The 13,523-nt window shown below is 32.7% G+C and overlaps 1 protein-coding gene across 1 annotated transcript; it reads left to right on the top strand.

The window, feature by feature from the left end:
- The first annotated feature begins 8,499 nt into the window (after positions 1-8,499).
- On the top strand, positions 8,500-9,375 carry LOC130645954 (uncharacterized). Its single transcript, XM_057452082.1, has one exon. It carries the CDS (start codon positions 8,500-8,502, stop codon positions 9,373-9,375), a length of 876 nt encoding a protein of 291 aa, XP_057308065.1.
- Positions 9,376-13,523: the final 4,148 nt, after the last annotated feature.

Below are 13,523 nucleotides of genomic sequence, written 5' to 3'. Positions count from 1 at the left end.
TGCTGTTATAAAAACCATTACATATACTGGTTTGGTAATCCTTAAAATTTTAATGTAAAAGTTAAGACCTAAATAAGTGTATTAAACTAGTTGATGGACGTAAATTATAAATAATAACCTGCTTCATCTGTAGCTAGTTGGGCATTTATCTAGGTATTTAGGCATTTATTTAGCTAATTGAAGAATTAGTATTAGAAAGACATTGTAAGTTACACAGCCATAACAACCCTTCACACACTGTGATGAAATCAACTATACGGTAAGCATGCTTTATAAGTTTGTCACGTGTTTACCAGAAGAAAATAATCATGGTAACGCGATAAAACGATAGGTCACGTGTTACATTTGGAAGCTGTATTTGCTTTCAACTATTAAAAATGCGTAGCTAATATACAAATCATATGTTTATCTTAAAGTAAGCGGACACGAGGGATATTTTCACGCCCGCGCCATGCAACAATTCCTATAGCATGCGCATGAAAATGTTTCTCGTAGCGCCACTTCTTATTTGCCGCAGAATAGTCTTAAATTTAGATGTTTCCACCTCCCGAAGCATGGATGTGGGGAAAGTGGAATGTTTTTTCGAGGTTATCAGGGCTGTATGCACAGATGAACATTTTGTGTTTTTACTTTTGAAGCTTACATCATTATTATCCTATAACGCAGAATCTGTTTTATAAAAGTCGATTAAAATTGTCTTTTCCTCATCGGATATCTTTTTCTTTTCGTCAGATATTTTTGGTTTTCTCCCTATTTTTTCATTTGATGTTCGACTTCTCAAGAAAAGCAATGTTACCAGTTTCTTGCATTTTCATTGGCTAATGACACTATGCCTCAAATGGTTCTACAAAATATTTGTTGCATGATATGGGGACACGGGGCACAAATGCGCCACAACAAATAATATTGTCCCAGGACATGTTGACGAAGGTGACGACACGAGCAGCATTTGCGATGCAACAAACTATTCATCAAATTTTGTCCCCGGAGCACAGGCACAAAATAGATTCACATCTATTTTGTCCCCGAAATCGTGAAGCAAAATTTTTGCTCTATGCAACATTTTTTTGCTCCATCGCAGTAAAAAGTAGGTATGAGCCACAAGCAATATTCGTCATGCGCGTACAATGGAGGATTATTGCATAGCACGCGCATGAAAATGTGCCCCCTGCCGCTAATATTCTACTTTTTTGCTTTTATTAATTTAGCTGTAACACTTGCCTCGATAACACACGACCAGCAAACAAAGATGAACCAATAATACCAGCATAGCGACCTTAATAAAATAAAAAATGTAATGTCCGGTAATCTACAAGGGCTTTTTTATATCAGCTAGTACTCATTGCATGACACATTTTGTTGTTGTGAAAATGAACAAAAATGTAAGCAAAAAAAATTACAAGTTCAACCCACCTGTATCCACCTCTGATACACCAAACGACTACAAAAGAATAACATCATTTGATTATGGTATTAAGTCTGCAACAGCTAGTATAAAAGGGTACTGACGTCTTACTTTGATTAATTGTGGAAGAAAGGAGAATACCATCGTTACTGTCATAGATCCAATGAGCTAAATTGACAAAATCAGTTGTTATAAGAGCATTTCCTATTGTGTTTTGTAACGGGGAGTCAAGGTAACAGTGGCGAAACTGCATGATGTTTACCACCTGCTAAATTATACTTGTTGCCTTATACCACATTGCGTCCCCCTCGCTACTTGCGGTACCATTTTGCGCGACAGACAGACAGACGTATACGGGTATTATAATGTAAACTAATGTCTTTTACGGTATAAATCTTTTTAATTTTCTACCTGTACTAATAAGCTTCTGTTTCAAGCAGAGGTCAATTAGTACAAAATTAAAAATAACTGTTTTAGCAGGTTTTTGTTTGCTGGGTGAATCTAAATATTTCACATTTTATCAGGTTTCAGGCGAGGATTCCAAAATCACATTTATATTTTGTTTGACAAATTTGAGAAATAGCAGTGGTATCTACATCAAAGAAAACTCATTCGGGAAAGGTGTATTCCATGTTTTTCGTTTTGACATGTAAACTATACATAGTTGTAACTGGACTGTAAATAAATAACTTACTAGCATGATAAACAACACAGCTGTAATTCCAGCTGGTAAAGGTGTCATCTGGTCACCATATACTATCTCTTTAATTTTTTCCGAGAAGTCCATATCACCTCCGTATCGCAACCTAAAGATGATGATTGCTTAACAAATACAATTTTTTTGAAGAAAAGACAAAGTTTTACAGAACATGGGTAAAAAGAAGCCAGTATATCGAGAGAAAAAAAGCGAAGCCAAAAACGACAACATAAAGTACTAACTCAAAATGATTTCAAAATATTCTCGTATGTGCTTTACTTCTATGTTTTACGTTTAGCACTGTCAAACAGAAACACCTTCACAATACAACTATATTTAGAAAATATCATTTGGGGCATACAACTTGATATATAAATAAAATAACCAGAAGCTTAATCATTGTGAAAATCAGAGGGATGTAAAACGATTTTCTTTAAAAACTATATATTCGTCTACACATTCCAGTAGACATCATCAGAGTGTATATTTTTTTACAAATTAAAAGTTAAAATGTTACAGTAAGTAAGCGTTTCTATGGGTACATATATATTATATAAAAACAGTAACAAAAAATAACGACCTAATTCAACAATTTCAAACGTATTAAGAAGGAAGCACGGGCAAGATATTGCTTAAATGGTCAAAGATTTAGAACTCATGAAAACAAAGTTTGCGAAATGCGATGCAGATATTACTTTTATGAAGGCATGTAAAAAAGACGAACTTATTCCATCTTTCGCGAAGGTTAATTTATCCATACGGAATGCTACATACAAGTTAAAAAAGAAAATCGCCCGTTTAGTTATGGAGACGGAGCTTCAGAACAAGCATTTAGAGAGACGTAACTTACGAAAAGACATTCGGAAAATCAATATTATTCTTTCAACGTCTTTGTCGACCATAATATATAATACATCAGATAAACATTGCTGTCAAAAGTCGAATTAAGGCTGTAACATTGCGACACTAGAAAAAGTTCAAAAATGAAAGAGAGAAACAATAAACACAATGATGACCGTAAACAAAACTACTTAAAACACACGGTTCATAATTTCTCATCTTACGTTCTTTCCGATGATGAATCTACCGCTCTTTCGTTTGGACTTGACCATCATATTCCCATTAAGTCAAGAGATGTTTCCATAGAAGTAGAATTTGAACAATTTTATCAAGGTTTTTTCGTAGTCTTATACTAAAAGTAATTGATAACTTATCAAACAATAGCAATATTATCGTATTGAAACAAGACAAAGGAAGAGGAGTTGTAATCTTAGATGCAACCAAGTATGCTGATAAATGTATGGAATTGTTAAACACCGATCAGTTTAAAAAGATTCCAAATGATCCTACAGCAACAACAGAAAGGAAGATACAAAATGCCCTTAGGAAGATTAAGTCCCAACTATCAGAAAGTGGGTACAAACGATTATACCCAACAGTTTCAGCACCATCGAGATTCTATGGTACTGCGAAAATACATAAATTACAAACAAATAGAACGATGAATGATTTACCTATACGCCCAATAACATCAATACAGCTTCATACAACCTTGCTAAATACTTAGCAAAACTTTTATCACCACTAAGTACATCTGAGTACACTGTTAAAAGCACCAATGAGTTCATCACACATATAAAAGAACAGTATATACCTCAAAGCTTATATCATTTGATATCAATTCATTATCTACTAACGTTCCTTTAGACTTTACAATTGACATTATTCTTAAACGAATTTACACCAACAAGGAAATTAAGACGAATATACCTAAACAACAAGTGAAAGAACTTCTTATGCTTTGCACCAAAAATGTTCATTTTAGCTATAGTAACGAAATTTTTATACAAACTGATGGTGTTGCAATGGGATCGCCGTTAGGCCCAGTTCTTGCAGGTATGTTAATGGTTCAGTTAGAAAGAACAATTCTACCATCCTTGAAAGATCACATGAGCCCATGGAGAAGGTATGTTGACGACACTATTGCGCACATAAAAGAAGGTTCGATAGATTTTGTTATGTCGAATTTGAACAATTTCCATAACAACATTAAATTCACATATGAAACAGAGCAGAATGGTACTATTGCTTTCTTTGATGTACTTGTAATAAGGGAAGAATTTCGAATCCAAACCAAAGTACACCGTAAAAGTACTAATAACAATGTATATCTTCATTGGCAGTCGTTTGCGCCAACCACATGGAAAAGAGGTACATTACAAACCTTAGTGTCTAGAGCATTCAAAGTATGTTCCAACGAAGAGCATTTACAGAAAGAAGTTCTACACCTCAAGAAAGTGTTTAGAGACATAAATGGCTATCCAAATTGGGTTATTGAACAAACAATTGATAAGGTAAAACATTTGAACACAGCAGTACAGCCAACTCAACAAACAGTATCAAATACTGATATCGAAGAGCATTTTTTGATGTTACCATATAAAGGAAAATTAGGAGAAACGACTATAAAGTCATTACGTAACAAAAATGATGTACCTGCAAACAATACGTGCAAAATTATCTACACGGGAACAAAACTAAGTTCGAAATTCAATGTTAAAGATAAAATTGAGAAAAAACACAAGCATGACTTGATATATAAAGCCACATGTCCTGATCAAAATTGTGAAGCTACGTATATAGGAGAAGTAGGGTTGAACATGCACAGAAGTCTGGCCACCAAAGTGTCACCATAGACGATTTCGAAATTCTGTCTAGTGGCTATAGAAACAACAAATTCAAAAGAAAGTTGGCAGAAGAATTACATATTAAGCGCGTTAAACCAACCTTGAATGTTCAGGAACAATCAGTGCCATTGAAATTGTTGAATTAGGTTGTTATTTTTTATTACTGTTTTTATATAACATATATGTATCCAAAGAAACGCTTACTTACTGTAACATTTTAACTTTTAATTTGTAAAAAAATATACACTCTGATGATGTCTACTGGAATGTGTAGACGAATATAAAGTTTTTAAAGAAAATCGTTTTACATCCCTCTGATTTTCACAATGATTAAGCTTCTGGTTATTTTATTTATAAACTATATTTAGCCAATGAAAACACACATTATCCCCCAATAACTTAAAAAAATTCTAACATAAAAATACATAAGTTCTAATAGATCACAGTGATTCGAGTTTACTCGAGAGGGTTTTTCGAGTAACTGTGAATAGATGTATTATATATGATCTTGGCTGAATTTCGTTTCTTTACGTTCAGCTTTTTTCTTTCTCAATAAATTCTAATTAATTATAAATTATTAGTGTCAAAATGTGTAGAAAAAGCAATAAAAAAGACTAGGGAATCTTGCTATCATGCTTTCATATGACCTTGTGAGGTTATTATTAAAAAATATTTGAATGGTACGTATAACAGCCCAAGCAGAAGAAATTAATCGTTTGAAGAAAATTGACAAGCTGTTTTCATTACTGGTAGAAACACTAAACTATGTATGTGATCAAGTGCTTTTGTCATACCCGAAGATTATTTTTTCCATCAATGTATCTGCTTTGAAACAAGCAGGTAGGGAGTTTCCCCAATTCTACTCTCAGGTAGTCCCTAGTTACCCATCTGGAAAGAGCCTTGGTAATTTCCCTCGTCTTTAACTTACTTGGCCTCAAATTTAATAGTATAATGCAATAACGTGTTTAAACTTAATATTACCATGGACGGTAATTCGTTTTATTTTGTGCACAACGAATTAAATCTTTTATTTGATAAGAAAATATTTACTTTGGCTGTTACAGACACGCATCCAGCATTAGCGTTAAATAATTATAATGTTATTATAAGAGACTAGTCGTTAATCCATGTAAAATCTAATTATTAAGTAAAAAAATTAACACAAACATAAACACTAACATTTGTTTATGCGTGAAACGTAGTCTATAAATAGTCATCTGTCTTGACGTTATAGGTGAAATTGGTGTATACTTAATGTCTATGATCTTTGAAATCTAAATATCTCGTCTAGAACTTCAAAGCAAAAAAAATTTTCTGTGAAATCTACAATAAATTTCATTTCACACAAAAACATACATATTTGATAGAAAAAAAAGTTTTGTGGGGATAATTTGCTACAGTTTTTTAAAAAAATAAGAGAAGTAAGGTGGTGCAAAATTATTGACTTCTTTAACATACCTCATTCAGCAACAGGCGCGATGGTCGCTACTTACTTAAAAATTCTCCATACTACACTACCACGTAAAAGCAGCTCCAATTTTTATTTCAGTCTCAGGGCGTAACTTTACTTTACAGCCTTAAAGTTCCTCATATAAGAAAATGTCATGTTATTTTGTGAGTAGCTTGTCAGACTTTATAGATTTAAGTCTAAGTTGTTTAGCCAGAGCAGTTCCTAGGTTTTAAACAAAACCAGAACTTGTACATCAACAAGCCTTGTAGGAATTTTACTATGAACTTCTTATTAAAAGGCATTTGGCTGAATTAAATGCAAAAATCGTAAGTATATAACAACTATAGCAAAGAAATAACATATTTTTACCTAATTAATTTCTTAAACTTTAACTGAAAGATTACAGCTAATGCTTTCGCTGCTAATCTAAATTGTTTTTTGTTTTTGAAGTTAAGGTGAAAATTTGTGACATTTGCATGTTTGTCTTTTCAATTTTTCGGACGAAAAAGAAATAACATAACATGAAATATGTTTTTCTGTGGTTTCCATTTTCGTCACGCATATTTAAAACCTCGTGATTTTGTTATTATATTAGCATAAACTAATAAAAACAAATTTTAGACTACACAAGACGTTGATATACAGTTTTTAATACACACACCTTGAGCAAGTATTGCTAGTCCTCTTATTGGTAATAATACTTCGGTATTTAATAAGAGAATTAAGACGTGCCAATGCACCCCTTGGTGAAATGCCCATGTCTAATTTTGACCGTACTCACTTCAATCGGTTTAACGATAAACTGCTCATTACTACTAATAGGTTAGGGAGAAAACGAAGCATGTAAAAGTTCCGGTACTTAACAATCCACCTTCAATTGACAAATCGTGCTAAGAAGCATTCTTTTGCTGAAAAAGTTTAAATTTAAAATAAAACAGGGTACAATTCATTATAACACCTTAATTTAGATTCTAGAGGGCTTAAAAGGAGAAATTTAAAATATGAAACCATTTTGCAAAAACCTTCCTATTACTTCCTATTAATGTGCGTACGTAGTGAATAAAAGATTTGGAAAATTGTAGAGTCTAAAGGCAACCAAGACTACTGCAAGAAACCCCCTTATTTTGATTATTTCTTTTGAAGTAGTAGCATAATATGTCGTTCAACTCTGACTGACGTCGTGGTTTAAACGTTGGCTGAAAAATGCAATGCTATAAAAAAATTACAGACAGGGTTTACAAAGTATTTGCATAAAAGTATAAAGTGCCCAAAAACGCTGTTTCCACGTGGTTAAAAAGAAAGAAAATCAATAAATGTTAGAAAAGCAATATTTAATTCTTCCGATATGCTATTTTATTCTAATTATAAAACTAACAATCTCTTGGACATCTCGCTCATCAATTAGAAAAAATGTGCTTTACAAAATTGGAATTGAATTCGCTGAATTTTTTGAGTATTCTGTAGCAGTCTTAGCTCGCTTTGAAACTTGTACTAGTAGTAAAATAATTATTGGGATAATAATTTAACAATCTATTCTTGATCTCCTGACAAGATTGAAACTTAAAAGTATCTTTTTTTTAGTAAAAACTAGACTGGGAGTCTTCATTTCACCGTGACATTGGGCGTTCTGGCTACTAACCGCCTTTTTATTATGTTAACAAATTCCTTAAAAGTTGGAAATTTGAAAATTAGTTAGCTATGATGCGACCCCTTTTTTAATCAGCTACTCTAGTATAATTCACACACCAGGCCGGGTTACTTGAAAAGTGTTCTTCACACCTTAAAGTGTATTTTTTTTTCTTAAATACATCAAAGGAATTCTGTGTAAAACGATTAGGAGCGGCCGATCTTAAACAACTGAAACTTCATCGATCGGTATAGGGACATCAATTGCAAACCACAACTTTTATAAACATTTTCGCGCCCGGGTAGGTCTTATTTTCGCAAAACTTAGTAGGTGAAGACCAAAGTTGTATTCCGTTTAAATATCCAAAAGCATGTTAAGCAAAGTGTGATATATTCTGTCAAAATTAAAATAAAAGTTAAAAACTGTTAACAAAACTAAAAAAAAACTGTTATCTTATTTGCAATGCCCCAACGAAACAAAGACCTCTCATTAATATTTGACATTTACTTTTAAATTATACTTTTGATATACTTTTGATATACTACTCAAATGCAGTGCTCAATGTATTAAAATCTCTGCTGGCAAGAGGGCGTGAACATTGCTTTCACATTGTCTTCTTAATATTTTCACATAATGACTGGTAGTACTGTGATTATTGAGCTTGTTGGACGTCTACTTGCTATGCTTCTGCATATTCTGGGTTTATATCTTCTTCAAAACTCACGTTACAATAATGAAAATCAAAAACTGTTGCTAACTCATTTAAGTTTATCAGAAGTTCTGCTGTGCCTAAGTGGTGCCCTGAAACATGTTCTGACATATCTCAACGCAGACACAGCAGCATTTTATGTGTTTGCATTGAAAAACACTGGATTCTCTACGTTATATTACTTTATGATGTTGGCATTGACTGTTGATCGTTTTTGTGAGTTTTATCTCAACATTCGCTATCCAATAATATGGAATTCCACTAAAACAAAGTATATAATGGGATTGATTTGGAGTGTAAGCACGGCGTTTTGCATTGTTATAGTTTTATATATACCATCGAATTCTAATATGGTATACCTCATCAGTTCGTTATATGTCTATCCAGGATGCGAGATTTTATGCATGGTGGCTATTGTATTTACTTACGGGTATCTATTTATGAAATTACGTCAAAGTCGTCGAGTAACACATTCGGCCAGCATTTCTTCCTCAGCAAAATCATTACCATCAGGAACGACAGACAAATCTAACAGAAGCAATGCAAGCGTGAAAAGATCAAAAAGGCTTTTTGTGCCCACTTTCATCATACTGACATTTGTAATTTTCATGGTATTGCCAGATCAAGTGTACTTCTACCTGTATCTTCAAGATATTAACGTATCTTCAATTGTCCACGATTTGTTTGCAATAAGTTACTGCATTGCATATGCATCTGATGCCATTGTTTACATATTTATGTCTCCGCAGGTGCGAATGACATTACTAAAAAAGATCAGGCTACAAAGTTATGCTTCATGATTTTACCTAATCATCTGAAATGATTGCATTTTAAATCCAATAACTTCATTATATATCAGTATGCTTACAAGAGAAAGGTCGGACAATTGCAAGGTGATGTATTTATAGACACATTGTAACATATATGTTAATCAGTGGACATGTGAAGGTAGAGTTGTAGGGACGCACAATGGTGCATGTCAATTGCCTATTTGGTGCGAATAATATTTTTTATTCTGGATGGACAAAGAAAGCCAATCAAGAGCGGACATATTTAAAGAACAAACCCGACATAACTTGTTAGGTGTTATTTGAGCTACCTGTGTCTTCTGTATCCTTGTATTATATTTTCTTTTTCTTCAGTGTTTAATTATAATGAAATCAATTAAGTCTTCTTTCATGAAAGAAGTTTAAGTTATATGTACTGTATGTATGTATATGTGTAATATATGAACATTGTAGGTTAACTGAGCTAATTCAGAACTTTAAAGAGAATGACTTGTCATGAAATGTTACCCATTGTTGTTTAGAAATCACGTATACTGCGATTAACTGTGTCAACAGTGGAATACATTTATAAACGCTAGCCTCCGCAAGTGAATGAAATAAGTCTCACGTTAGCTGCGTACAGATTTAGCACACTAACTAGCTAGCTAACTATATATCAATTATATTGCCGTTTTATGTTTTTCATCATGAGCATAACTACTACTGCAAATATATACTTCTGAAAAAGAAACTCCTTAAAAGTTGCGAAAATTAAAAAAAATAAACATAGACAAATATTTCTGTGAGAACTGTGTTGTTAAACTAGCCTAGAGCATGATGATGTAACGATTGACCGATAGATTGTAAAGACCAAATGATTGTAAAGTAATTTGAGAAGTGCCTTTTATAATACTATGAAAAATAATCTCATTTTATGAAATAATTATTTGTGCTTTTATTTGCCTGTTTAAATCCAGCTTTTTGAAAAAAAAAAATATTAGTCGATAAGACCCGTGGAGTAATCCACTTAGGCAGAAGGACAATGGAAAAATAGGTTGTTTTAGATTTTTTGCTGACGTCAGCAGTGCAAATACACAATAAATAAATTGAGAAACTTGTTTTTATTTTTCCTCCATTGTGTAGAGCTTACACTGCTGATCAAGAAAATGTATATAATCGTGTGGTTTTGATGAACGATTAATGAAATATAAGGGTTTAAAAATTTTGCTGACGTCAGCAATGGCCCGTCAAAAAGCCAAAATTTTTTTTTAGAAATTTGTATACACTTTGCTTTCATCGGGTAGATCTTGAAACACTGATCAAGAAAATATATAAGAGATCATGTACTTGTGACAAGCAAGTGCAGAGATATTAGGGTTTAAAGGTTTATTGATGACGTCATCAACTCAAATTGGTCCTAGGTGGTCTCAAGTTACCCACACGGTGAAAAATCATTGACGTCACCAACTCGTTTCCAATTTATTTAGCCTCAAAATTTTAGGTGCACTGTAATGGCTTCATTAATTTAATATAACATAAAAATAGTGTTATTGACGTCGCGCCGTAACGTCAGAAAATTTAACAAATTAGACATGCATTTTTCGGCAACATCAAAGGAAAATGAACACATCCACTTTGCCTGTTACAGAGACACAGAACTGACGTATTATATAGATATACAATTAATCCCCTCTAATTCGAATCTCTATAATTCGAATATTTCTATAATTCGAACGAGTGCTCAGTCATTGTCCATTTTCCTTAAGAAGCTTTTATAAAAAACTTTCTACAATTCGAATTTCTCTAATTTAAAACTTTCATAATTTATACATTTTTTCAGTCCTTTCAGCACGATTCTCTCCCTAATTCGATTCGTAAAAGATTACAGCATTTTTACATCGTTTGGTGTCGACCTGAGAAAAGGACTTGGTGATGCAACTTGTATTGTCGAAAGAGATCGTCTCACTAATGTAAAGCAATCAAATATTCAACAGTTTTTCAAATAGAGTTTCTTTTTTGTGTAAACTAAAAAAATAAAGATTGAATGGAACTTGAATTATGTTTTCTGGATTTTGAAATTAACGTAATTTCTCTTTGTAATTCAAATTTTCACTCTCTGAAGCTGAAAGTTGGAATTACAGAGACTTTATACAGATTGAATCTTTTTATAATTCGAACAAAAATGTTTCCCCGTGAGAATTCGAATTAGGGAGAGTCAACTGTATTTTGTATTTCGCTGGTCACGTTCTAGTAAAATCTTGTCCACTACAGTTCCAATAATTTGACCAAAGTTTTTTTTCAAGCAAGTTTTTTGTTCTTACATTAAAAAACTTATAGTATATAGTGCAAATGAAATAATATAAAAGTTTTCGCAGAAATAAACTTTTACTAGATTACTTCAGAATCTCCAAAATAATTAACATTCGCGACTCAAAATTCTTTAAAGTTGCAAAAGCTTATGGCCTTAAAGTTGGCTGAAATATGATAAATCATACCATTTTTAAATATAAGTTTTTTCAATGCAGCTTATTTTTACCAAAAAGAAAATATGAAAACCTATAGTTTAACGTCAGAAAGGAACATCAATTTATATATTTTTATGGAAATGAGAACTCCAAAAAAGTGTAGCTAGCAACCACCACGTGATACAACAAGCTCAATATTAGACAATGAGAATTTCATCACATTACCAGACGCGGGACCGGAGCTACTTTCGAGGTTTTAATCTCAAAGAGTTTCAGGGACGAGGATATTTTTACCCCGGATATTTCGACCTCTGATTTTTTAAATTCGCCAATTTTTGAACTTTTTCTCACTCCCTTAGGATTTTGAAAAATCGGGGTATTACTGTATCCATTATTTCACTTATTTATTGTGTATATAAGACGAACGAGCATTTACATCGAATATTTAGGCATCAATATTTCAAATACTTTTATATCACGCAACGAAAATCTCTTGCAAAGTATTTTCCAAACTTTTCCACCACAGCTTTCAAAATGGTTATCATCACTCTAACTCTGATTGTTTCATGTTTTTTCGCTGGTATGTCGTGAAAAACTGGTATGTTGTGGACGTGAAAAACTTGCTGATTGGTTATTCATAAAAATCAGGCTTTTGATTGGTTAATGACGCGTCGCCTTAGCATGAATTTTATCGCACGCACAGACAGACAGTATACGTGTATTATGAACATAGAGATATGCGAGTGTTCAAATAAATGTGTGAAATGTTCAACCCTATCAACTCGTACAACCAAAACATCTGAGCACCAGGGGAGTAAATGTATTTTTTATGGCGTTCGCAACACTCTTTCACTTAATACTTAAATTTGTATTATATTTATTTGCTATTGTTTAGTGAATTCGTGAATTGAATTGCATCAATCAAACCTGTTCAAAAACTCAAATGATTTATTTTTAAATTAGAACAAGAAGCCCTGGGGGCTCTAAGAATTTCCGCGCGCTACCAAAATACTTTTTTATTAACTGTGTCAATTTTTGTCGAAAATAGAGCAGTTTTAATTTTTGGATAAATTTTGGCCTGAAATGACATTTTGGTGACAAAAAATTAAACATTTGTATCACCATCATTTTCAACATACTTTTTTTGTTAACTCTGCCAATTTTTGTTAAAAATGAAGTAGTTTTAATTTTTGGACCAATTTTGGCCTAAAATGACATTTTGGTAACAAGAAATCAAAATTTTGATGTCACCATCATGTTCAGCATACTTTATTTGTTAACTGTGCCAAATTTTGTTGAAAATAAAGTAGTTCTAATTTTTGGACCAATTTTGGCCTAAAATGACATTTAGGTGAAAAAATCAAAATTATTATGTCACCATTATGTTCAGCATACCTTTTTTGTTAACTGTGCCAAATTTTGTCGAAAACAAATACCAATTTTGGCCTGAAACGTCAATACGAGACTTTCCAGTAGTTAAGGAGCTTGGGTACGAAGTTTACATCTGTGACGGAGAAACGTGAAATCCCAGGGTCGATTTTTTCTTAAAAAATGCTCCGAAAGAAAAAAACGACGGTTTTAAAGAATTTCCTACGCCTTCGGGCGCGGAAATTCAAATATCTTATTTTAATTTCTTCACTTGTAGCTTTTTATTAAAATTTCATTCGACTGAAATCCAGAGCTTTTTCTGTTTTAGCAATTTTTATATTACAAATT

This window comes from Hydractinia symbiolongicarpus, chromosome 5, assembly GCF_029227915.1.
Source record: "Hydractinia symbiolongicarpus strain clone_291-10 chromosome 5, HSymV2.1, whole genome shotgun sequence".
NCBI classification, from domain to species: domain Eukaryota; kingdom Metazoa; phylum Cnidaria; class Hydrozoa; order Anthoathecata; family Hydractiniidae; genus Hydractinia; species Hydractinia symbiolongicarpus.
This window is presented reverse-complemented; position numbering and strand designations above follow the sequence as displayed.

Excerpts from the sequence above, each read along its gene's own strand:
- LOC130645954 (XM_057452082.1), top strand. The coding sequence starts at position 8,500 with ATGACTGGTAGTACTGTGATTATTGAGCTTGTTGGACGTCTACTTGCT.